At 39.5% G+C, this 23,819-nt stretch overlaps 1 protein-coding gene across 1 annotated transcript in view; it reads left to right on the plus strand.

The window, feature by feature from the left end:
• The window catches only part of LOC122555525 (proto-oncogene tyrosine-protein kinase ROS-like), a 208,342-nt gene that overhangs the window by 77,528 nt on the left and 106,995 nt on the right, over nucleotides 1-23,819 (plus strand). The window contains exons 22-30 of the mRNA XM_043701546.1: nucleotides 13-189; nucleotides 912-1,126; nucleotides 2,711-2,849; nucleotides 8,060-8,292; nucleotides 10,763-10,939; nucleotides 14,672-14,843; nucleotides 16,464-16,572; nucleotides 18,500-18,705; nucleotides 21,149-21,238. Of these exons, the coding sequence (XP_043557481.1) occupies nucleotides 13-189; nucleotides 912-1,126; nucleotides 2,711-2,849; nucleotides 8,060-8,292; nucleotides 10,763-10,939; nucleotides 14,672-14,843; nucleotides 16,464-16,572; nucleotides 18,500-18,705; nucleotides 21,149-21,238 (1,518 nt within the window). The remainder of the gene's footprint in view (nucleotides 1-12; nucleotides 190-911; nucleotides 1,127-2,710; nucleotides 2,850-8,059; nucleotides 8,293-10,762; nucleotides 10,940-14,671; nucleotides 14,844-16,463; nucleotides 16,573-18,499; nucleotides 18,706-21,148; nucleotides 21,239-23,819) is intronic.

Genomic DNA, 23,819 nt, shown 5'->3' on the forward strand with positions numbered 1-23,819 from the left:
CATCTTTCATAGATTTTGGTGCAACATCACTGACAGTGAATTCAAATGCAGTTTATTGGATAACTCGGGATGGTGATCAATCTACAGTTTATATGGCTGATAAATTCTCAGGGAATGTTATCTCTGAATATCAAGATTCCTCACTAGTTGGAGTGATGACATTTGGTGAAGAGTCACAACCATATCCAGGTAAAAGAACAGCAGGAGGAACCTAACCTACAAATAATTATATTGTGAACATTTAGAATATGTTGACTGTAATTACAAAACATGGACAAGAAGGTGTGGTGAATTCTATTATTTCATTGACCTCCTCTTCAGTCTATAATGGATGTAGTCTTTAAGTTTTAAAAAATATATATTGTATTTCTTTTCCCTTTTGAAGTGGGATGTGGAGTATTCCCCCTTTCCCCCAACCATTTGTTTGTGAAGTCCAATTTTTGTTTTAAAACCAACAAAGACTTTTCAAGGTTGAAACAAAAAGGATGGCTTATTGAGGTATACAACCTGGGGATGATTTACAATGTACATACGACACGCATCATGCAGTACATGTAACACACGCATCATGCAGCATGTGTAACACACGCATCATGCATAACAGTCACATGCAGCACAATACCATCCCTTCATTGAAGCGAAAACATTACAGTTGTGAATAATTGACAATTACAACAGTTGTGAATAACATAAAAAGGATAGGGACAATCATTTACTGAACTATAATTCAAATGAATTCATGTTCATTGAGGAAAAACAAACTACTGCCGATACTGGAGATCTGAAATAGAGTTCTGAAGTAACTCAGCAGGTCTGACAGCATCACTGAGTCAGAAGACTGGGTTACATCTGGGAGCAGTGTTCTAATTGGTGGGATAATTGAAAATCTAAATATTTGTTTTTCCTTTTAGATCCAAAGTGCCTAATACCAAAAGCCTATACAAGTGTGCCAGAAGTAGTGAATAAATCGGATACTAGTCTGATGATTTACATTCCACCTGTTGAGTTCCCTTCTACATGCTCTGAAATGAGCAAACCCACTCCCACTTATGTTTTAAATTATGCAGAATACCAAGATAATTATATTGATGCCAACTGTACCCATGGAATTCAGTGCTATAAGAAGGTAAATTATTTGGAAAAGCTTCATTGCATTTTGTTGATTTTTGATGTATAGTGTACATTCTCTTGACCCTAATATGGATGGGATTGAATATAAGTGAATATATATTCACTTTTTTAAGAAGAAAAGTAACAAGGTTATTAGCATGGGCTGTTGATCCACTCATTTCCTATGACTGGTAGAGTTTTACAGAAAATGCAAGACTTCTTGATTTAGTTTTTTTTTTAAATCATCAGACTCCCACTAAAAAAATGAAACCACCTTTAAAATAGTAATAAGGAATGCTTTACCACTGTATTTCATTTTGATATATTGCTTGAAAAAGAGTCTTTTTAACAATAAGTGTACAAGCTTGAAACATTTGCTGTCTTCTGACTAATATGTTAATGCAGTTCAAACATATATTTGGGCAAAGCAGCCTGGTTGAACTGTGCTTACTAACATACAATTCTTTTCAAAATAAAGGGTGAAAAAGAAACTACAAACAAATCAGAGCATATCAAAGTTGGTCCCAACTCTTAAGTGAATTGATTTCCTTTCAAAACATTCAGATGATATTCCAAAAGTTGGCTCACTTCACAATATCAAGCACATATGTTCAAATACTAAACAAAACTAATCTGGGCGCAGGTCCTATTAGGAAAAAAGTTCATTTAAAAAGCAGATTCTGGTGGTACTATTGTTGAACTGATTCTTGTAAATAGCTTGGTTCTATTTCTTGTTCTACAATCATCATTAGAGCAACACCACCACGTGGTTATCTTCCACCTCCCACACAAATTTATTGTGAAGTATATATTTTTTACATCATCCCGCTCATCATTTTTCACTTATTATACGGGGCATCTGTCAGTTCTCACCTGATTGCTGATGAATGTCTTGTGGTCCTCACAAGGTAGCCATTATTTGAGTGAACTTTGGTGATTACCAGCAAATGAATTCAAATTAATGCTGTATTTGAGACCATCCTGTCCTCATTCAACATTTATTTATACTGACACTATTTTCGGGATCACATTCAAGAGCAGGATGTCTGTTAGTTTATTTCCTTGTGTATGCACAGTTTGGCTGTTTGTTTGCTGACGTTATCCTAAAATACTCAATAGCTTTATCAAAAGACATGTTGTACAGCTCAAATATTCAGAAGATGTATGATCAATGGACTAGTGATAAATTTAAATAACTTTGTTAAATCATATGCATAATTTCTAAATTTGCAGACAGTGCCAAATTTTGATGAAGGATGGTGTAACATGTACTTGAAGCTTAAACTGATTTTTAGCACTATGAGATAGTCACATACAAAAACTATTGGTCTCATTAGATTTCTGTTTTCCTTAGTATTTTCATATTGGTGGCTATAAAATTTAAAAATAAAGTACCAGTACAAAATAATTTTCTGGGAAGATAGAGAGGAAAAAAACACTGATAGTAGATTAATAGAAAAAGTCTGTTGGTGACCTGGAAACAAAGAAGCCTCAGTGTGACCTAGAAAAAGCCTGATTTTTGACCTGGAAAATTTTGGTCACAACCTCGTAACAATCTACATTTAAAAATGACTGTTTTTTTGTATTTTTGTTTGAACAGGAAGTGCAGACAAACATAATAGAACTGAAAGGGTTGCAGTCTTACACCAGATACCTCATCCAGGTTTCAGTGAGAAATCATTACAGAGATTTATCAAAGGAGCTGGGTCCACCAGCAATAAACTGGACATGGTTTGGAGGTGATTTTCTGTTGGATGACTACAATTTAATATGCATTAATTGTCGTGAGAGAATTGTTGTTGAACAACAGCAGGTTTTGTTCGTACAATATTTACATCTATGGTATTGAACATTATTGATATGTAATTAGTTCTTTGTCATTCTGTTTAGCTCCACAATTAAACCATATTATCAGTGAAATTCGAAAATGCAGTAAGAGGCCATTTGGCCTATCCAGTCTGCACTGACCCTCTGAAGAGGATCGCACCCAGACCCACCCAATTGATAATGTCACATCAGTTTTTAACCACGGCCAATCGTCTAATCTGCATATTTTTGGATGTGGAAAGAAACCAGAGCACTTGGAGGAAAACCACACAAGCACGGGGAGAACTTGCAAACTTCACACAGGCAGTCAGCCACAGACCCAGGTCCCTGGCAGGGCTAATGACAATGCTGATCCAACATGACTATATTATTCATCATATGCATTGAATTCTTAGATAACTGAGCATATTTTTCAATGAAGGAACTTAAAATTTAGAAAGAAGTGTTAAATTCCAGATATAAACATGCATGAGTTGAGTTATGAATGATGGTAGACAATTACACAACTGTGGAGGAGGAAGCTCCAAAAACAACTTCATCCTGAATGAAGGGGAACATAGCACATCAGTTCAAAATCTCAGACTGAAGCATTTGTGGCAATCTTCAGCCAGAAGTACCAAGTGGATGATTCATCTTTGTCTTCTTTGGAGGTCCTAGCATCATAGATGCCAAACTTTAGCATATGATTCATTCCATGTGATGTCAACAAATGGCTGAAGGCACTGGATATAACAAAAGCTGTGGACCCTGACAACATTCTGCCAATGTTAGTGAAGGCCTGTGCTCTACAACTAGCTGTGTGCATATCTAAGCATTTCCATTATAGCTACAATACTGGCCTATATCCAACAATTTGAACAATGCCCATGTATCTCCTGTATAGAACAGCAGCAAAAATCCAACCCAGCCAATTACTGCTCCATCAATCCAGTCTTGATCATCAGTAAAATGGTGGAAGGACCATACACAGTGCTATCAAATGGCACTTCCTCAGCCGTAACCCCTTCACTGATGCCCAGGTTGTATTCTGCCAAAGCCACTCAGCTCTTGATGTCATTACAGCCTTGATTCAGGCATGGACAAGTGAAGAGCTGAACTCCAAAAGTGAGGTGAGAGTGATTGCTCTTGAAATCAAGGATGGATTTGACTGACTGATGGGTTTTTGCAAAACTGGAGATGGTAGGAATCAGGGGGAAAGCTTTTCACTGGTTGGATTTAAACCTTATACAGAGGAATATAGAGTGCTTGTTAGAGATTAGTCACCTCAGGATCCAGGACATCCCTGAAGGAGTTCCTCATGATAGTGCCCTAGGCCCAACCATCTTCACTTGTCTCAATGACCTTCCCTCCATTATAACATCATAAGTGGGGTTAATCACTGATGATCGCATAATTCTCAGCACCATTCAAAACTACTCAAATGCTCAAGCAGCCCATATCTAAATGCAAGACCTGGACAATATTCAGGGTCAGACTAATGAATGGCAAGTTACATTTGCACCACAGAAGTGCCAAGTGATGACCATCAAGGCATTTTATACAAATTAGGAGCAAGACGATACCTAGGGAAAGAGTAGGCCCACTCAAGGATAAAGGAAGAAGTTACATATGGAGCCAAAGGAAATGGGTGAGATCCTTAATGAGTACTTTAGATTGGTAGTAACCAAATAGAGGGATGTGAGAGATGTTGAGGTCAGGTGAAGGTGTGTGAATGCTCTCAGGAAGATCAACATAATGAAGGAGGAAGTGTTGGGCTTCTTGAAAAGTAGGGGAGTCCCAGGGGCCAGATGGGATCTATATCAGGATATTTTGGAATGCAATGGAGGAAATAGCTGGCGCCTTAACAGATATCTTTGCGTCCTCTTTGGCCTCAGGCGAGGTTCCAGAAGACTGGAGAATTGCCAGTTTGTTCCTTTATTTAAGAAGGGAAACAGAGGTAATCCAGGTAATTACAGGCTGGTGAGCCTGGCGTCAGTGCTGGGGAAGCTGTTGGAAAAGTCATAGAGTTATAGAGATGTACAACATGAAAACAGACCCTTCGGTCCAACTTGTCCGTGCCGACCAGATATCTCAACTCAATCTAGTCCCACCTGCCAGTATCAGGTCTATATCCCTCCAAACCTTTCCTATTCATTTACCCATCCAAATGCCTTTTATATGTTGCAATTTACCAGCCTCTACCACTTCCTCTGGCAGCTCATTCCATACACCTACCACCCTCTGTGTAAAAAAGTTGCCCCTTACCCTAAAACTATGCCCTCTAGTTCTGGACTCCCCCACCCCAGGGAAAAGACCTATCTATGCACCTCATGATTTTATAAACATGTATAAGGTCATCCCTCAGCCTCTGGTGCCCTAGGGAAAACAGCCCCAGCCTAGCAACATCCTTGTAAATCTTTTCTGAACCCTTTCAAGTTTCACAACATCCTTCCAATAGGAAGGAGACCAGAATTGCATGCAATATTCTATAAGTGGCCTATATGTCCTGTACAGCAGCAACATGACCTCCCAACTCCTGTACTCAGTACTCTGACCAATAAAAGAAAGCATACCAAATGCCGCCTTCAGTATCCTATCTACCTGTGACTCTACTTTCAAGGAGCTATGAACCTGCACTCCAAGGTCCGTTTGTTCAGCAACACTCCCTAGGACCTTACCATTAAGTGTATAAGTCCTGCTAAGATTTGCTTTCCCAAAACGTAGCACCTCGCATTTATCTAAATTAAACACCATCTACCACTCCTCAGCCCATTGGCCCAACTGATCAAGGTCCCGTTGTAATCTGAGGTAGCCTTCTTCGCTGTTCACTACCCCTCCAATTTTGGCATCATCTGCAAACTTAATAACAAAGCTCTTATGGTCACATCCAAATCATGTATATAAATGACGAAAAATAGTGGACCCAGCACTGATCCTTGTGGCACTCCACTGGTCACAGGCCTCCAGTCTGAAAAACAACCTTCCACCACCACCCTCTGTAATTCTACCTTCCAGCCAGTTCTGTATCCAAATGGCTACTTCTCACTGTGTTCCATGAGATCTAACCTTGCTAACCAGTCTCCCTCAGGGAACCTGGCCGAATGCCTTACTGAAGTCCATATAGATCACATCTACCACTTTGCCCCCATCAATCCTCTTTGTTACTTCTTCAAAAAACTCAATCAAGTTTGTGAGGCATGATTTCCCATGCATAAAGCCACCGATGTCAGCCTCACCAGTCTATAGTTTCCTGGCTTGTCATTACCACCTTTCTTAAATAGTGACACCACATTAGCCAATCTCCAGTCTTCTGGCACCTCACCTGTGACTATCGATGATACAAATATCTCAGCAAGAGGCCCAGCAATCACTTCTCCCCCTTCCCACAGAATTCTATGGTACACCTGATCAGGTCCTAGGGAATTATCCATGTTTATGCGTTTCAAGACACCCAGCACTTCCTCCTCTGTAAAATGGACATTTTTCAACATGTCACCATCTATTTCCCTACATTCTATATCTTCCATGTCCTCCTCCATAGTAAACACTGATGCAAAATACTTGTTTAGTATCTCCCCCATCTCCTGCGGCTTCACACAAACGCCACCTTGCTGATCTTTGAGGGGCCCTATTCTCTCCCTAATTATCCTTTTGTCCTTCATGTATTTGGAAAAACCCTTTGAATTCTCCTTAACTCTATTGCCAAATCTCTCTCATGTCCCCTTTTTGCCCTCCTGATTTCCCTCTTGACTGCTTTTGGCTGCTTTTATACTCGTGTAAGGATTTACTCGATCTATCCTGCCTATACCTGACATATGCTTCCTTCTTTTTCTTAACCAAACACTCAATTTCTCTAGTCAGCAAGCATTCTTAACACCTACCAGCCTTTCCTTTCACCCTAACTGGAATATACTGTCTCTGGACTCTTGTTATCTCATTTCTGAAGGCTTCCCATTTTCCAGCTGTCCCTTTACCTGCGAACATGTGCCCCCAGTCAGCTTTTGAAAGTTCCTGCCTGATGCCGTCAAAATTAGCCTTTCTCCAATTTAGAACTTCAACTTTTGGATCTGGTCTATCCTTTTCCATCACTATTTTAAAACCAATAGAATTATGGTCGCTGGACCCAAAGTGCTCTCCCACTGACACCCAGTCACCTGCCCTACCTTAGTTTCCAAGAGTAGGTCAAGGTTTGCACCTTCTCCAGTAGGTACATCCACATACTGAATCAGAAAAGATACTGAAAGATGGGATTTATTCACATTTGGAAGCAAATTGACTTGTTAGGGATAGGTAGCATGGGTTTGTATGGGAAAAGTTATGTCCCAGTACTCACCAGAAACTGAACTGGACCAGCCATGTAAGTACTGTGACTACAACAACAGGTCATCGCTAGTGATGCTGCAGTGAGTATCTCACATTTTGACTCTTCAAAGCCCGCTCTTCTACAAGGAACAAATGAGGAACTCTCAGCCTTCCCTGTTGAGTGTAACTCCAACTACACTCGAAGCTTGACACCATCAAAGACAAAGCAACCTGCTTGATTGGCATCACATCCATGAATATTCAATTACTCACTGATGCTCAGTAGCAGCAGCAGTGTGTACTATCTGCAAGAATACCTAATCTATATAAAAAGTGCAAAACTCAAATTACCTCGCATCTCTTAGTGCCCATAAAAATCTTTTTGCAATGAATTTATAAACGTTTTTGTTTCAGCAATATGCTATTATGGTTTGAGTAGCAGCCATCAGTGGCCCAGTTTGTTATAATATGTAGTCTCGATTGATCAAAAAAATAGATCTGGAAATAGTATGCAGCAAGACATTTTTCAAAATAATGAAGGCAGAGTACTTGAGATGCTAGAGAGCTGAAATATAAACAGAAAATACTGGAGAAATTCAACAGGCTTGGAAGTATATGTAGTGAGAGAAACAACATTTTCATTTTGAGCCCAGTATGACTCTTCTTCAAAATTCTTCTGATAAGAATGATATGCAGTTCAAAACATTCTCTCCACAGTTGCTGCCAGGTTTGCTGAGCTGCTTCAGCATTTTCTTTCTTTTAAAATCGTGGTCATGTGCATGCATTAATGTATGTGGAAAAGTATAAACTGATTCCAATAATTGTGGTTTGTATAATCCAGTGCCATCAGCACCGCAACAAGTAGAAGTAGTTGTATTATCAGACGACAGAGTAAAGGTCTCATGGACCGCACCTCTAGAACCAAAAGGACCTGTGGAACAGCTTCGTTATCAAGTTCAATATAATGGAAATAATTACTGGCCTGCTGTGCCTGTAAGATTAGACCAACTAGCAGATGGACAAAGACAGATTGAACTAGCAAACCTTCAGGGTGGAACTGAGTACCGGTTCCAGGTAAGCTAAGAGTCAACATTGTATCATTCAAATATGTGTTTCTCTTTCTTAATTTGCTAACTTCCATATTATAGTCATTGGCATCTTCTAATTTGTTCTATACCAGGCCAGAATGTTTCAAAAACAATTTTTCTAAAAAGGGAAAAAAGGTAGAAATACATATCCATGAACAGCTGAGAGTTAAGTAGATATTATTTACAAAATGAAGGAAAGCATAATTTCACCACACTGCATGTAGGTTAAACAAAATTTGATTGTTCCCTAACTTTTAAAATTTGAAATCTAGGAGCAGTCTGCCAACTTCCTGCTCTATCTAACTAATGAACTAAGAGGAGGTGGAGTAATTTAGGTCCATGAACCTGTTATGTACCATTTAACAAAGATATGGCTGAACTGTAACAGAACTCCGTATACCTGCCTTTGCCTTCAGGTCTCTTAGTATATGCAACAAAAATCTACCAATGTCAGTTTTAGAGTTAATTGATCTAGCATCAATTAGCTGTTTGTGTGTAGTACCAAAGTTCTTCCATTGCTTGTGCAAAGAAGTGTTTGCTAAATTCAGTCCTGAAACATCTAGTTTTTTTTATGAATATGCTATCTATCCGTGTCTCCAAAATGATGGAAAGAGATTATCTCTCTCTATATTTTCTGTTTCACTTTCAATCCTGGAAACTTAAATCAAACTACCCCTTATTCCAGGAAATTCATCCCTATTTTATTTAATTACTCCTTATAGCTTAAACCCTTGGAGTTCAGGTATCATTTTAATAATCAATCATACATTCCCTCCAAGGTCAATATCTCAATGCTAAGATGGCCAAAGCTACTCTCAGTACTCTAGCTGTGGCCTCACCAGATTTTTTTTACTGCTGAAGAATAATTTCTACCCTCCTTCATTCCTGCCCTTTTATATCTAAAAGCTCACATTTCATGAGCTTTTTAGATTAATTTCTGTACCAGTTCATAAAAAAACATTTTAGTGATCTGTATGCTAAATCTTATTGGACTGTACCCCTTTCTCACTTTTCATTTAGAAATCCCCTGTTCTATTTTTTGGGGAACTCCAACAGAAACCCCCTATGAGCTGATCCCAGCACTTACGCCATTAAAGATTCAATGTTTCCTTGTCTCCTCCTTTGCTACATGAATGTGTGGTATTATATTGACAAATCTCTGCATTGGTGTTGCACGCTTTTTTGAAGCTGGGGTTGGTCATGACTCAGCAAAGGCCAACTTGTCTGGCAAGATATCTTGGAGCAAAAGATTTTAAATGACGTTCTTAAAAGTGGAAGTTCTGCTCCATCCACTTATTGTCATGACTTGTCAACTTGTTCACCACAGACAAGCTGTTCAGGGAGTGTCATGTCAATAAGGTCTCTGCCATTGCAATAGGCCACCTTTCATAAGTACAAATTTGATTGCTTAATCTGTGTGAATTGTTAAAGTTTAACATCTAGGGGAAATTTGAGGGCAATAATTTATCCAGAAAACCTTATAATTTCAAGTTACAAAAGTCACCAAGTCACCCTTTATTTACACATGCATTGTACATAACACTGGCCCAACTAGCTCAGAGCAGGCTACTAGCGTCCTTCTGCTCAGGGTATGTCCTGAGGCGTGGGGGGGGGCAAGCAGTTGCCTTCACTGACGTGATGTCCCCCAAACTCAGTTGGCCTGTTGAGGGTGTCCACTTCCATCAGCATACTTATCTGCTCCACTTGCTGCATTTTGTAATGACAAAGCTAGCTGTAGTGTCTGTTTGAATTTCAGTTGAACCTCAGCTCATAGATGCTTTTGCATAGTTACATAATTAAGCCCACATACCAAATGGTCTCTCAGCATCTCACTTAGGGTTAAACCAAATTCACATGTTTCTGTTTGTCATTTTAACCTTGTTCAAAATCCTGGACATGGATTCCCCTGGTTCTCGAATTGCCAAGTAAAACTGATAGCATCTCCAGAATTAGAGGGGGCTTGGAGCTGTAATATTTCTTGGCTAAATCAGTCAGCTCTTGAAAAGCTTTGGTATCTGGTGCCTCAAGGAAAGTTAGGCTTCTAATAACTGAAAAAGCTGCGGGTCCACAAGCTATCAGGGAAATTACTCGTTGCTTTTCATCTGCCCCAATGTCATTTGCCCAGAAAAAGTAACACATATTTTCCAGCAAGATCGATGAATCAAGCCTCCCAAATGATGGCATGATGCCAGAAGTGCTGACAGAGTCAAAGACGACTGTTGTGAACAAATATCGTCAGGGTTTTCTCTCATTGTCACTGAAATAACTCCATGAAGGTTGATATCCCATCATGACGTTACCCTTTATTTACATGTGCATACTATGTAAGAAGGATGCATCAGTGGTTTGAAGGTCATTAGTTTGATAATTTGTTAGCTTGTTGTAAAAGTGACATGCTATCTATTATCTTGGAGAATGTATAATCGTTTTGCTAAATAAGCAATTATTTTTGGCAGGTACTGAGTTTCCCTCCAATCGGTGGAAGTTTCAGTTCAAGTGAAATTGTCTTAGCAAAAACGTTTTTGACTCCTCAGTCTCCTCGCCTTCTTTCAGTTGGAAATACTACAGTGACAATTCTCTGGCAATTTACATCCAATCATGCAATGGAGAAATACTGGTTTGAGATTTCCCAGGTATCTATCACTGTGACATTTAATTAAGTTGATATTGCAATCAGAATTTTAATGTGCTTTCACATATCTTACTTGAAACTATATCAAGGATTCTGGATGGTTAGGCAGATAAATGAATATACTTTTTTTTATGTGGCCTACCTCTCTGGCACATTTCTCACTGATTTCATTTGCACCTCCCCACTTTTGCAACTCAATTTCTTACCACAATGGCTTCTGTTTCCACCCAGAAAAATCTCCTTGGAAATGCCTGAGGGTTCCATCTTGGGCCTCTTCCCTTTCAGATCTCACTTGACCAAAGACATAACTATAATGTAGAATTCGATGAAATCCAACTTAACCTTTCTGACATCACCTTAATCTTCATGTGCCCACTCTGCTGGCATTGACAATGCTGAAAGCATGTTTTTCACCTCCCATCAAAAACTTTATGCCATCATTTCTGACATTATTCCTCTCCTTGGATATGATTTGTAACTTCTGTATCTGGTTTAACCTTAAGCTAAGCTTCAAATTCCATAAGTTGTATAACAGCAAACTATCTAATTCATTATCTTAACATCATTTGCCTGACCTTTATGGAACCACACCAGTATTGAAACCCATATACACACTTTCTCATTATCCAGGCTTTGCTTATTAGAATTCATCTCGTTATCTATTCTATTGCGTTGAAACTGCAATCTGTTCAAAACTTCATGGCCTGCACAAAATTCCAATTTCTATGGATCCTCTGCTAATTGCAAACTACCATTGGACATTAGGGCTTCAATGCATCAAACAAATATCCTTTTCAAATACTTTGGCTTACCTTGGACTTGCCTGCCTCTACAATTGCAACATGTGCTCCTTGCTATCTTGTATTTTTTAATTCCCTTCTCCATCTGTTTGACCATTTGTGAAGGGCATTAGCTGCCTAAGTCATTCGCTGTTTAATCCTCTCCACCTTGTTCCTACTTTTCCTGAAAATTCTCTGAACATAATTTTGGCCACTTCTTCTAGTAATTCTCTAACTGTTTACTGTCAGTCTCCTTGGGGTAATTACAACATCCAGAGTCTGAGAGAAACACAAATTGCTTTTGCAATGAGTTAGAGGTTGATATTTAAGGGCTTCCACTTGTTATGTGATCAGAGCAAAGGAACACGAACATTTGCAGGAAACTTGAGCCATTTTGGGAAGCCCATAAGTTGCATGGCAGGAAAGCTAGCAACTCCTTCACTAAAGCAAGCTGCCAGTTTTTCCATAAAATGAGTGAGACAAAAAGTTGTTCTTTTCAAATGACTGAAGCATGTATCTGTAAGGATCACAAATTAATTTGAATCCTGTGGTCAGTTTTCATTCCTGAGTTGGGTGGACAAAGTCAGGAGAATTTCCTATTCTTGGTCTGGGAGAGGAGGCTGGATTTTGAGTTGTGTTGGGTGACTCAGCAATACCCATTAGACTACTGGTACCTGACAATGGATGGAAAAACTGCCTCAAGTCTCCATCAATGTTTGTTCAAAGTTTAAATATAAAGATTAAAATGGAAAACATCCCTCCTCCTCTCACCCTCTCACTCTATGTTTCATCTGAGCCCACCTACCCATCTTCCATGGCCTCCACCCCATACCCTCATGTCAGTGCACAATCTTCCTTGGTTCCTCCTATTCTCATGCATCCTACCATTCCCATAAGTCTTTATAACCTATTGCCAACTCAGTGTCTACTCACATCCCAAATCCATCAGCTTTTGCTCTCCTCCCTCCCCCACCATGCCATCTATCTCAGAAGACATCCCGACTAAAAAAGAAATTATTATTTGAATATGGCATTCATGGAAAATTCATAACCCTAATTGTCACAGAAGTCTGAAAAATTGAAATTGCTTCAACTAATTCCTTATGAAATCAAATACTTAGCTTAAAAGCTCAGAGATTTATGTACAGAAATATTTTGCTTAAATGCTTTATACCCTGTGTCAACAAATATTTCTGTTCAAGAAGAATTAGAGCTGTCCATCAATAGGCACTCTATTTTGAAAATGAAAGTTTAGGAAATGCACCACCAATCCTATCTTGGTTTTCTATGAACAGGTACTCTGCAATAGTTGTACTTTTAGACACCATATTTTGGACACTTCCGAGATAACTTTGCAAGTTCCAATGAATCTATGTACTTTCTGTTCACAAGCATGCCTTTTCATAATCTGAAGGGGCACCTTATCTCCACCAAATATTTATTGGGATTAGATGCTTACCTCTCCAAAATGGCAGAAAAATAAAACATACCTTACCCCTTTTCCCAAAATACGCTGCATGCCAAACCATACAACCAATGCCCTGTCAGTTTTTCATAGAATCAAAGAATCCCTACCATGCAGGAAGAGGCCATTTGGCCGATCGAGTCTTCACTGACTGTCTGAAGAGCATCCCACCCGTGACTCTCATACCAACTTAGTGCTTACTTCCACTCAATAACTCAATTACTTACATTTCTATATTGATGAACACTTTAATGCATAAACACTAATTCATAAATATATGTTTTAAAACTTATTGGTGCTTCCCAACAGATCTTGGTACATTCAGACACGTCTTGATATTTGTTGACGCTTCTTAACAGTTTGTGGCATTTATCTTGGCACTTATTGACAAGTTGTACAGGGTCAAGGTGTTTGTTAATCTTGTAACCCAATCTTATCCACAGTTAACGGACCTAAAAGACACTGAATCCTCCCCTCAGAATGAGTTCCAGATCTCCACTCACAAGGTGTCCTGACACCATATCAATGGGGTTATTTCTGCTCTCCAAACTGGGTATTCTGGCTATCCAAATGAAATACACTGAGAACAGACTTGGTTTAATCTTCACACTCCAGGCTCCAGATACCAGGGACTCCAGAATCCATGTTTTGTGAAGGAAACTGGTTATTTAAATGCTTTTGAGAACTGTGCATGCTTGACGTATGGCCTGCCCAAAATCCTACCCTGGGGAAATGGGAACTGCTGTGTTTGAGGGGCAGGGCTGGAGATTCCTGATATCTTCCAGTGTTTTCACCATGGTGTTTGCCATTGTGGTGAAAATCAGGGCTGAGTGTTTCTATTTGCAGCTAGGTCGTGATTCTAATATTCCAAGTGGGTTTCTTGGGTTTGTCCTTGTATTAGGAAGAGTAGAGAAAAGGCTTCCTCTCACTTCCTTGTTAATGATATGTGGTGAAACGCACAATATGCAGAAACAAGGCCAGGTGTTAATTCTGCGTATACCATCTATTTTGGATTGTGAATCCAAGTGAGGGATGCAGTTAGTTTTTCTAATAGTAAGGCAACATTTCCAGGTATTGTTCTGATGAGCCAGACACTAGTAGGATGTGAAGTTGGGGTGTGGGTATTTGATCCATTTTGGAAAATGCCTTCACATGCATCTTTCCATCTGATCCAAGGTGAGGTGAGAATTTCGCTGGGTGGAAGGGGAGTGCATATTCCACTAATCTGATAGTGAGAGAGGTTGCCAATGAGCATTCTGAAATAATTATTGAATACTGAAATGTATCCAAAACAAGAATTAAATGTGAAATATCATTGGCTTTTAATATACATGTAATCTTTTGAACTGTATGGTTGTTTGTTTTTAGCATATATTGTTCTACATTCGTCCAGAATATTTCCCCTGCTAATTTATTGAAAGTATTGCAAGATTAAATGCGTTCTTACCGTTGACCGCTGTTTTAATTGTCTGCTTTTTTTTTTAACAAGGACACCAGCAGGGAAATTTGGAGACGAGTGCAAGTGAACTGCACCAATAATGTGAATTTCAGTTGCATTATTCTGGGCCTACATCCATCGAGAATATATGCAGTGAGAGCAGTTGTTACTTACAAATCAAATGTTTCACGTGCATCTGCCATGCAAGTACTTGAGACAAAAGGTAATAATGTGACAGATTTGAAGTGCAGTGTGGTACATCCTTAGGCAGTTTTGAAAAAAAATTTGCACTGATTAATGTTTTGGAAATATGCAAGCTTTTGCAGCAACTTCTTGAATATCATTATTTCATTTACTAATTTCTGTGGAGAAGCATGAAGTTTTATAAAGGGTTAATCATATATTAGTTGCCTGAAACCTAGAAGGCTTTAAATTATTTGAAATTATTTCAAATAACAAATTTTACCTGAGATTTCAAAATTTAAACCAAATAAATACATTAATAAATAATTAATTGAGAGACATCTGTCCCAAAGAATCCGAAACAAGTTGACAATTTTTTTTATTCTTGATGACTTTATTGTTCTCCACTTCTGATCCAAGCCGTGTTCTCTTTCCCTAACTATTCTACTAAAATGGCTTCATTTACAAATTTATCAAAAGTAATGCAATTGTGACTTTTTCATTGACAAAATAATTACTATACCACTTGGGAGTGATAAGCTTGTGGAGAGGATTTTCCACTCTTGAATTCAACTCTCCAGTGTTAATATCCTTATAAATCAAACAGTGAAAATGAAAAGTATCCCTCAGTGCAAATTTAGCTTTAACTGATACCAGTGCATTTGTTTTGTGAGTAGTGCAGATGTATATTTGTGTGATGAAACTACTTCTTTGCCCATATGCAAATTCTCAGGATCCTTCAGTGCGCTTGAATTTTCATTCATGTGATACCAACATTAGTAATATAAATGGTGGCTCAGTGGTTAGCACTGCTGCCTCACAGCACCAGGGTCGCAGGTTCAATTGTAGCCTCGGGCGACTGTCTGTGTGGAGTTTGCACATTCTCCCCGTGTCCGCGTGGGTTTCCTCTGGGTGCTCTGGTTTCCTCCCACAGTCCAGAGATGTACAGGGCAGGTGAATTGGCCATGCTAAATTGTCCATAGTGTTAGGTGCATTAGTCAGAGGGGAATGGGTCTGGGTGGGTTACTCTTCGGAGGATCGGCGTGGATTTGTTGGGCTGAAGGGCCTGTTTCCACACTGCAGGGAATCTAATCTAAAAACCTTACCTGAGGATGAAGTTCCCAGTTTTGTTTTTCTTATTTACAAAGTCCTGCTGCCCATATATTACCCGCTGAAAAGTCACTGGAAATGCTGTTGCGAAAATGGTTTTGAGGAGTCCCAAAAGTTCAGCTTTTGGCTGTGTCTCTTATCTACTTCTCTGCATCCCAAAGATGATGACTCTGCTCTATTATCCCTTTGGTGGTACAGTAAAGATTGGGAAAACAATACAGTGAGCCTGTGGTCACTACACTCTAGGGGTTGGTCAGCTCATTGAGTGGTTTGCAATACAGAGTGATGCCAATAGTGTGGGTTCATTTCCTGCACTGGCTGAGGTTCAACCTCTCCCCTCACCTGAGAGCTGACCATTAGGTTAAGTAACCACCAGTTGTCTCTCTCGTGAGAAAGCAGCCCCATAGTCTGGTACATTCCTGGGGTGGACATTTAAATTAATCATGTTGCCTTTGGCACCTTTAATGGTGGATCATTTAGGAATATTATTGTGACTTATTTTATTAAATGTATTTATGTTGTTAATGTTGTACTTGTTCTTTGTTTATAGCTGGTGTACCAGGTAAACCAGGTACACCATATACTGTTCATGATGATATTAACTGGAGTAAAGCAGATGACAATGGAAATAATATAACATACTACATCCTGCAGGCACAGTAAGTGCATAATCATTAGAATGAGGGGAAAGAATCACTTTTGGGATAATGCTGATTGTACACAATCCTCTTTAATATTATGTAGCAGTGCAGCATGGAAGTGATACAAAACTACATAAGTTGAAACCTCCTAAATAAATAACTATTTTCCAAGAGATATTGGATCAGACTAGCCAAGGAGTGGCAATCTTGCCACTCAGGCCCCTATTGTTTATGAAAGAAGGGTCCTCCTCATACCCGAGCGGTGATTCTGATCATGGATTCCACAGAAATGCTGAGTTGTCCTTCCAATCTGACAGTTGTTTTGTAATATGGAACTGTCAGAGGAAAGCAGACCCTGCCCCCTTTTCATAGGCAGCTGCAGTTCTCTCAAATGTAAAGGCCCTCACTGTCACCTTGACAGCTCCCATCAAACTAAATCCACAAAGTGTGATGTTAGGACCAGATGGCACTGGGGGAGGTTAGAGTGTCAGCATGCCATCTGTGTAGTTTTGCAGATAGGGAGGGAAAGATGCCAGCTGTGTAGGATGCCAAATGAGTTAGAGTAAGTTTGTGTTTTTGTAGGGTGCCAATTGCTTTCCAAAGACAACCTCATCAAAGAGGCCTTTCTGGAAACGATCATCATAGTACAGTAGCAATGAGAGTGGGTGGGAGGGGAGAGATTTTGAATTTGAGTACAAGTTCTATTGTGTTAGATTAAAGGGTATTTTACATCTCAAACTGCTGTACTTGGCTAGGAAGTTTTCGATACTCATAATGCTTATCATATAATACATGGGCATTAATTTCCTCATCTTTGAGTTTCAAAAGATTCCAGTACTTATCCAAGTTAGAATTAATATTTGACCCCCACCAACGGGGTAAAGTTTGAAGCTTCACTAGACAGAATGCAATTGGCAACTAAGTAATCTTACCAACACAGCAAGATGTGTAAAATAGAGCCCCAAAATAAAGAACAAAATTATCTTTGGCCTAGCATCTAACATACAGTGTTAGCATCTGAGGTTGAGCAAGACCAATGTATTGATGTTCGGAATTCCCTTCCCAGAGAGAAGTGGAGGCTATTTCGTTGAATGTATTTATAGTTGAGTTACATAGTTCTTGTAATCTGCAAGGAAATCGAGGGTTGAGGGGTGTTTGGAGTGGAGAGCAAACAGAAAGTGACAATCTTATGAATGATTACGAGGCTGATTTTCCTGTTCCTGTTCCAATTTCCCATGATCCTCTGAGCTCGCAAACCTTTGCAGATGGAGGATCAAAAATTGATATCTGAATTAGACGACTTAGTTTCATCAGTAAACACTGATTAATGTTGTTAACTGTAGCTAGTTTGCCATAAGTTAACTTGAAGCCAATGTGAATAGAATGATTTATGATCTTTCCCTTTTCTCACCAAGAAAAAAACTAGCTGAAAACAGAAAATGCTTGCACTATTGAAGTAGCTTAGGATCAATGGGCCAACTTACAGTACTTCTCAAAATCTAGCCAAATGAGTGCCAACCTCAACGTCAAACATACTAAATGTGACCCATACAGTCACATGAAGTGATATGAAGTAGTTTTTTTTATTTGTTTAAGGCATGTGAATGTCACTGGCTAGCCAGAATCACTCCAAAACCAGTGATGAGCTGCCATCTTGAACCACATGTAACCCTTAGGATATAGGGTCATCTACATTTCTTCTGTTTTTGTTGTCCTCCATATTTCAATTGAGATTAATGGATGATAAATGCTCATTCCTCTCTCAATTCCAATAATGCTCATTATAGTACTCCCACTTTAACTGAGACAACCCAGTTAATTGAATTGAACTTGGAATTATGCGATCTTTATAATGCAATTTGAAAATGCACACCGATTTTGAAGTCTGGGCTTTAATTCAGATTTTCAATTCGATAGAGGTGAAAAATATTCTTGTCTTAAACAGGAATTCCAAAAATGAAACAAGGCTGCAGAGCTTCAACAACTCGGATGAATGGATTACTGTCTATCAGGGATCCTGCAGTAGTATTGTCTGTACTTGGCGTAATCAGCACTTGAGTGGGTTTTATCATGTGAGAGTCGTGGCAGTTAATAGTATCGGCATGGGTGAATTCAGTGAGACAAGTGGGGAAATCATCATGAGACTCTATGGTGAGAAATTGTACTGTATTTTAAATTTTAGATTGTATAAAAAATATTTTGCAAATTAATAAATTATCAAATAAATCGAAGATGTTTGTTGATTGTTAAATGATGCAAAACTTTACTTTTTTTTTCCTTAGGGTAGTTCTTGAGATTTTATTGAGCTGATTTTGATTAAGAACTACATTTTCATTCTCATTAATGCCTTTATTAAAGTGATACAGTCAAATAATAGCACCTTCTTTATTTGTGTTAACATTTGGACTGGCACAAAATTCACAGATAAGCAGAACTTGTAAATGTGTCACTATCCTCAAAATTTATCAATACTTATTCATCCTAAAGCCGCAACACACAATGCGTTAATTTCTCAAATTTCAATAATTGAATTGGCACAAGACAAAATGCATCCTTTCTTTCTTTCCCCCCCTTTTTGAGCTCCCTCTCTGTCCCTGCCCTTGCATCCTTCCTCTCTTTCTCTCACATTAGCAAACTTCTACTCTTACCCTTCCTATGGTAGTCCCTCCTGCCCCAAAAGCGTGCGTGCATGTGTGCGCACACACGCGCACATGCACACACACATGCACATCCACACACACGCTCACACATATCCTTTACAAACCTGGTCTGCAGACTCTTCTATCCACCCATTACCTCCTTCTACTCTCTCCCCCATAGCCTCAATCTCTCACTTTCACATCTGAAGCCTCTGTGCCTCTCTTCCATTTGAACCCCTGAAACCTCCCCCTCTTCTGCCCCCACCCCTGTAACCTTACCCCCTTCCTCCGCTGCCCCTGATTCTTTCAGCCTCACTCTCTATCCATCTTCCAGACTGACCCCTGCAGCCTATGCCTTTCTTCACGCCCCATCCTCTGCAGCCTCCCAATTTTCCCTTCTGCCCTAGTTCACTGCAACTTTATCTCTCTCTTCCCACACTCCTAAGCTTGCAACATTTCCCTTTCTCCCTCTCTTTCTATCACATTCTTCCCACCACCTTGCCTTAGCCAGCAGGTTCCCCTGTGTCTCTATCTCCATCCCCTCTAATAATCAATTTTCTCTTTCTCCTCAGCCCCTCCCTATCTTTCTCCCCACCCGATCTGTCATCACTCCACACACCCCACTCATGACCATGAATCCATTGTTGATTATCGGAAACATCTATCTGGTTCACTAATGTCCTTTTGGGAATCCTTACTTGGTCTGACCTACATGTGAGTCCAGCAATATGGTTAACTCTTAACTGTCCTCCGAGCAATTAGTGATGGGCAATAAATACTGGCCTAGTCAGCGATGCCCTCATCTCATGAATGAATAATGTATAATGAATATGTCATCTCTCTACCTCCTCACTTTATTTCTCTCTTTTTCCATTTCTCCAACCTAGCCGCATCCCTACCTCTCTTTCTTTCTTCCAGCCCCTATCAGCAGCAAGCAAAGGAGAGAACCAGCCTGTGAACAGATGAGCAGTTCCTCAGAGGTTCTGTCTTTCAACTTGAGTTCATCTCTCTGTAGGTGCATTTTCCTGCGCTTTTGGGAGTGAATTTGCCTTCTGCTATATGGCTGCTAAACCCCCATCCCCACCCTGAGCATGAGCTCTGTTAGCACTGTGTATAGCCCCCTGAACGCCTCTTAAATTTGTGAATTAGATTTAGATAAAATCTGGAACTCAGTATTTCGAAAACTGTAGCCTCTACTCAGTAAGCTCATAACTTTACAAAGTTGTAATAACAAATGATCACACAGCTATGTGAAATATCTGATATCCAAGATTAATTATGATAGAAAACACAGATTTTATGAATGGCAATCACTAAAATTGCTAGTGAATTATAGAGTGGATACCTGGTACTACAGTGTTACTGTGTTAGGATTGTATCTCAAAATATATTGCATACAATATTATCATATGGTGGTTTAATATGCTCATAGAACCTCTCTGCCATTTGACAGATGAGGCAATAACCACTTTAAAATACTTCAGTTTGAGTCTCTTAAAAAAAAAATAAAAAATACACCTGAAACACATGGTGTGTAATATTGCTTATGTGGAACTTGGATTTTAGTTTTAAATTCTTCATATTCTGCTAGATTTTGGCTTGTCAAACTCTAGTAGTTAGTTCAAATGTATTGTTCTATTTTAAATAGTTGGCTGTTTGCAGGAAAATTTAAAAGTGTCTAATTTTTGTAATCCATTCAAAAGTCTCAACTGATTGATTGTTTTTTCACTTTATAAAGGAAATATTTATAACATTGCCTGCAGAGGTATTCATATTCCTTAAACATTCTTGTGCGTGTTTTGTCTACATTTTAATTCAGTGAATGTGTTTCAGTTTAAAAGGCCTTTATTGCATTAGAGCGGTATGTGGACTTTGTATATGCAAAGGTACATCGACATAAGCAAATCTGATGTTGAAGAGAGTTTGTTTAAACTTTCCAAATAATGTTTCAACAGAGCCTCGTGAAAATCTGGTACTACTTGTACTTGGAACTGTTTGTGCTACAGTAATAATGGCTGTCTTTTGTATTACAATAGCAGCTTATGGTGAGTTTGCAAGATGCTCTTTTTGAAATACGTTTGTTTCAAAATTAAATAAATCATTCTAGACTCTTCTTAAAGACCTGAGATGTAAACTGAGATGTATGATCTGCTATTTCCTGTTGTGCCTGATTGCTGATATTTTAACTCCAACATTCCCCTTTCTCAGTTCAGTACAGGTATCCTCCACTTTTCTAATGTCTGCTTTACTCAATTTTGCTTTTACGAAATACCTACATTAGTACCTGTTTTCGCGAATCCAAAGAGGATTTTTGCTTTTACGAAAAACAGCGATACATTTTCCCTTTTAAATCTCGCACCTTCACTTTACGCATCTTCATTTTAGGTTTACGAACATTTTCCTGGGAATGCTCTACTTTTGGATACCGAGGGCTACCTGTACTCACCTTGCCCAAACTACAGTTGTGCCTTGTGTTCTTTGAGCAGGTGTATATTTGGCAGTGAACACCTGTCCTTTCCCTGGGATTTAATTACATGTTGAATTGAAATGCTTAAATTTGATGTCATTCATGTGCAAAGATTATTTTAACTTGACAAGTGCGACAAGTGCTCCATATCCATCTTACTGAGAGGGTTAGAAGAGACCAACAAAGTGAAAAGATTCACTCCTTGAATGTTTTCTTGTAGGCCAAGTGGAGCAAAACCACCCCATGCCAATGCGATAAATTATGTAATGAATTCTGTGATCCCCACTGTCTCAGGAGCTCTCCACTTTCATTAACAGTGTTGGTTGTGCACATTTTCAGAACTTGAATAGAGCTGGAGCCTATTGTGCATCTGAGAAGCAGAAGACTATGTGGATAGCATGTGTACGGAGGTGGTCATGCTGCGGTTAGAAGTGAGCATTGGACAGGGAATGGATGGCTATCAGGCAGTCTAGAAAAACCAAGCAGTTAGTGCATGTGGGCCCTCAATCTATCTTACTGACTAATTGGTATTCCATTTCGGAAGCCAGTGAAGGCAATGGTTCCTTAGGAGAGTGCAATCTGAGCCAAGTCTGAGGTGTCTTCACTGTACAGGGAGAGAAGAAGAATTGAAGGGGAATAGTGATGTGGGACCTCACAGCTGATGTTTCAGATCGATGTTTCTTTTGCATTAAAAATGATTCCCTGATGGTAAATTGCCTTCCTGGTGCCAAGGTCAAGGAGCAGCTGGAGGACATCCTTCTAGGGGATGGGATCAAGCCAATCTTGCGGATCACCTTGGTACCAAAGCAATAAGTAGGAAGAGGGATGAAGTCCTGAATTTAGATTTTAGGAGGTTAGCATGATGAGCATGATGTGTAGATTAGGTGTGGAGAAATGGAGAGTAATAGGGTAGGGGATACTCTTTGTATGGTCAGTGTGGACTTGTTGGGCCAAATGGCCTGCTTCCACACTGTAGGGATTCTATGATTCTATGACCAGAAGAGTAGTAATCTCAGGATTACTCTCAGGATTACTTTCTGTGGGCGGCACGGTGGCACAGTGGTTAGCACTGCTGCCTCACAGCACCAGAGACCCAGGTTCAATTCCCACCTCAGGCGACTGACTGTGTGGAGTTTGCACATTCTTCCCATGTCTGCGTGGGTTTTTTCTGAGGCATTGTGATGTAATCTGGGACCTGTACAAGTTGGATGGAATTGATAACCTTGCAGGGCCTGTTTACGCACTGTAAGTAATCTAATCTAATCTAATCTCAGTACCAAGCCACTATGAGGACAACAACATGAGAACTGATCGGTTGAGCACAAGGTTAACTGATGTAAAAGAGAGGGAATCAGATTTCTGAGGCATTGTGATGTAATCTGGGACCTGTACAAGTTGGATGGAATTGATAACCTTGCAGGAAGATTTGCTAGCGCTGTTGGGCTTGGTATAAGTTAGCTTTTCAGGGGTAATGGAACCTGAGGAAGAACCTAAATTGGAAGTGAGTTAACGATAATAGGAAGTAGAAAAGCTGTGATAGAGACTGGAAATCAGGAGAAACAAAGCTGAGCATCAAGAACACTTCATGTACAGAATTATGATAGAAAGACAAGGTTAAGGGCACCCAAACAGAATTTAGGGTGTTAGGAACCAAATTAAGAAGTAGGACCTGAGAGATAGTAATGTCAAGATTGCTACCAGTGCCACGTGCTAGTCAGAGTAGAAATGAAAGAAGAGGCAGGAGGGGTTCAGATTTTTGGGACATTGGGACCAGTTCTGGGGGCAATGGGACTATTACAAATTGGAAAGTCTACACCTGGACCAGGTTGGAACCAGTGTCCTTGGAGGTGCTTTTGCTAACGCTGTTGGGAATGGTTTAAACTAATATGGCAGGGGAATGGGAACCAAATGAGGAGGTTAGTGGTCAGTAAGGAGTTAGTGACTAAAGCATGTAAGGAACTAGATAATGAAGTCAGCGTGACTAAGGGGAAAAGTAGGCAGGGAGCAGATGGTGAACACAAAGGGACTGGTGGTCTGAGGTGCATTTGTTTTAATGCAAAAAGTGTAGTAGGTTAGGCAGATGAACTTAGGGCTTGAATTAGTACCTGGGAGTATGATGTTATTGCTGTTACTGAGACTTGGTTGAGGGAAGGGCATGA

The sequence above is a fragment of the Chiloscyllium plagiosum genome, chromosome 12 (genome assembly GCF_004010195.1).
Source record: "Chiloscyllium plagiosum isolate BGI_BamShark_2017 chromosome 12, ASM401019v2, whole genome shotgun sequence".
Classification (NCBI taxonomy): Eukaryota; Metazoa; Chordata; class Chondrichthyes; order Orectolobiformes; family Hemiscylliidae; genus Chiloscyllium; species Chiloscyllium plagiosum.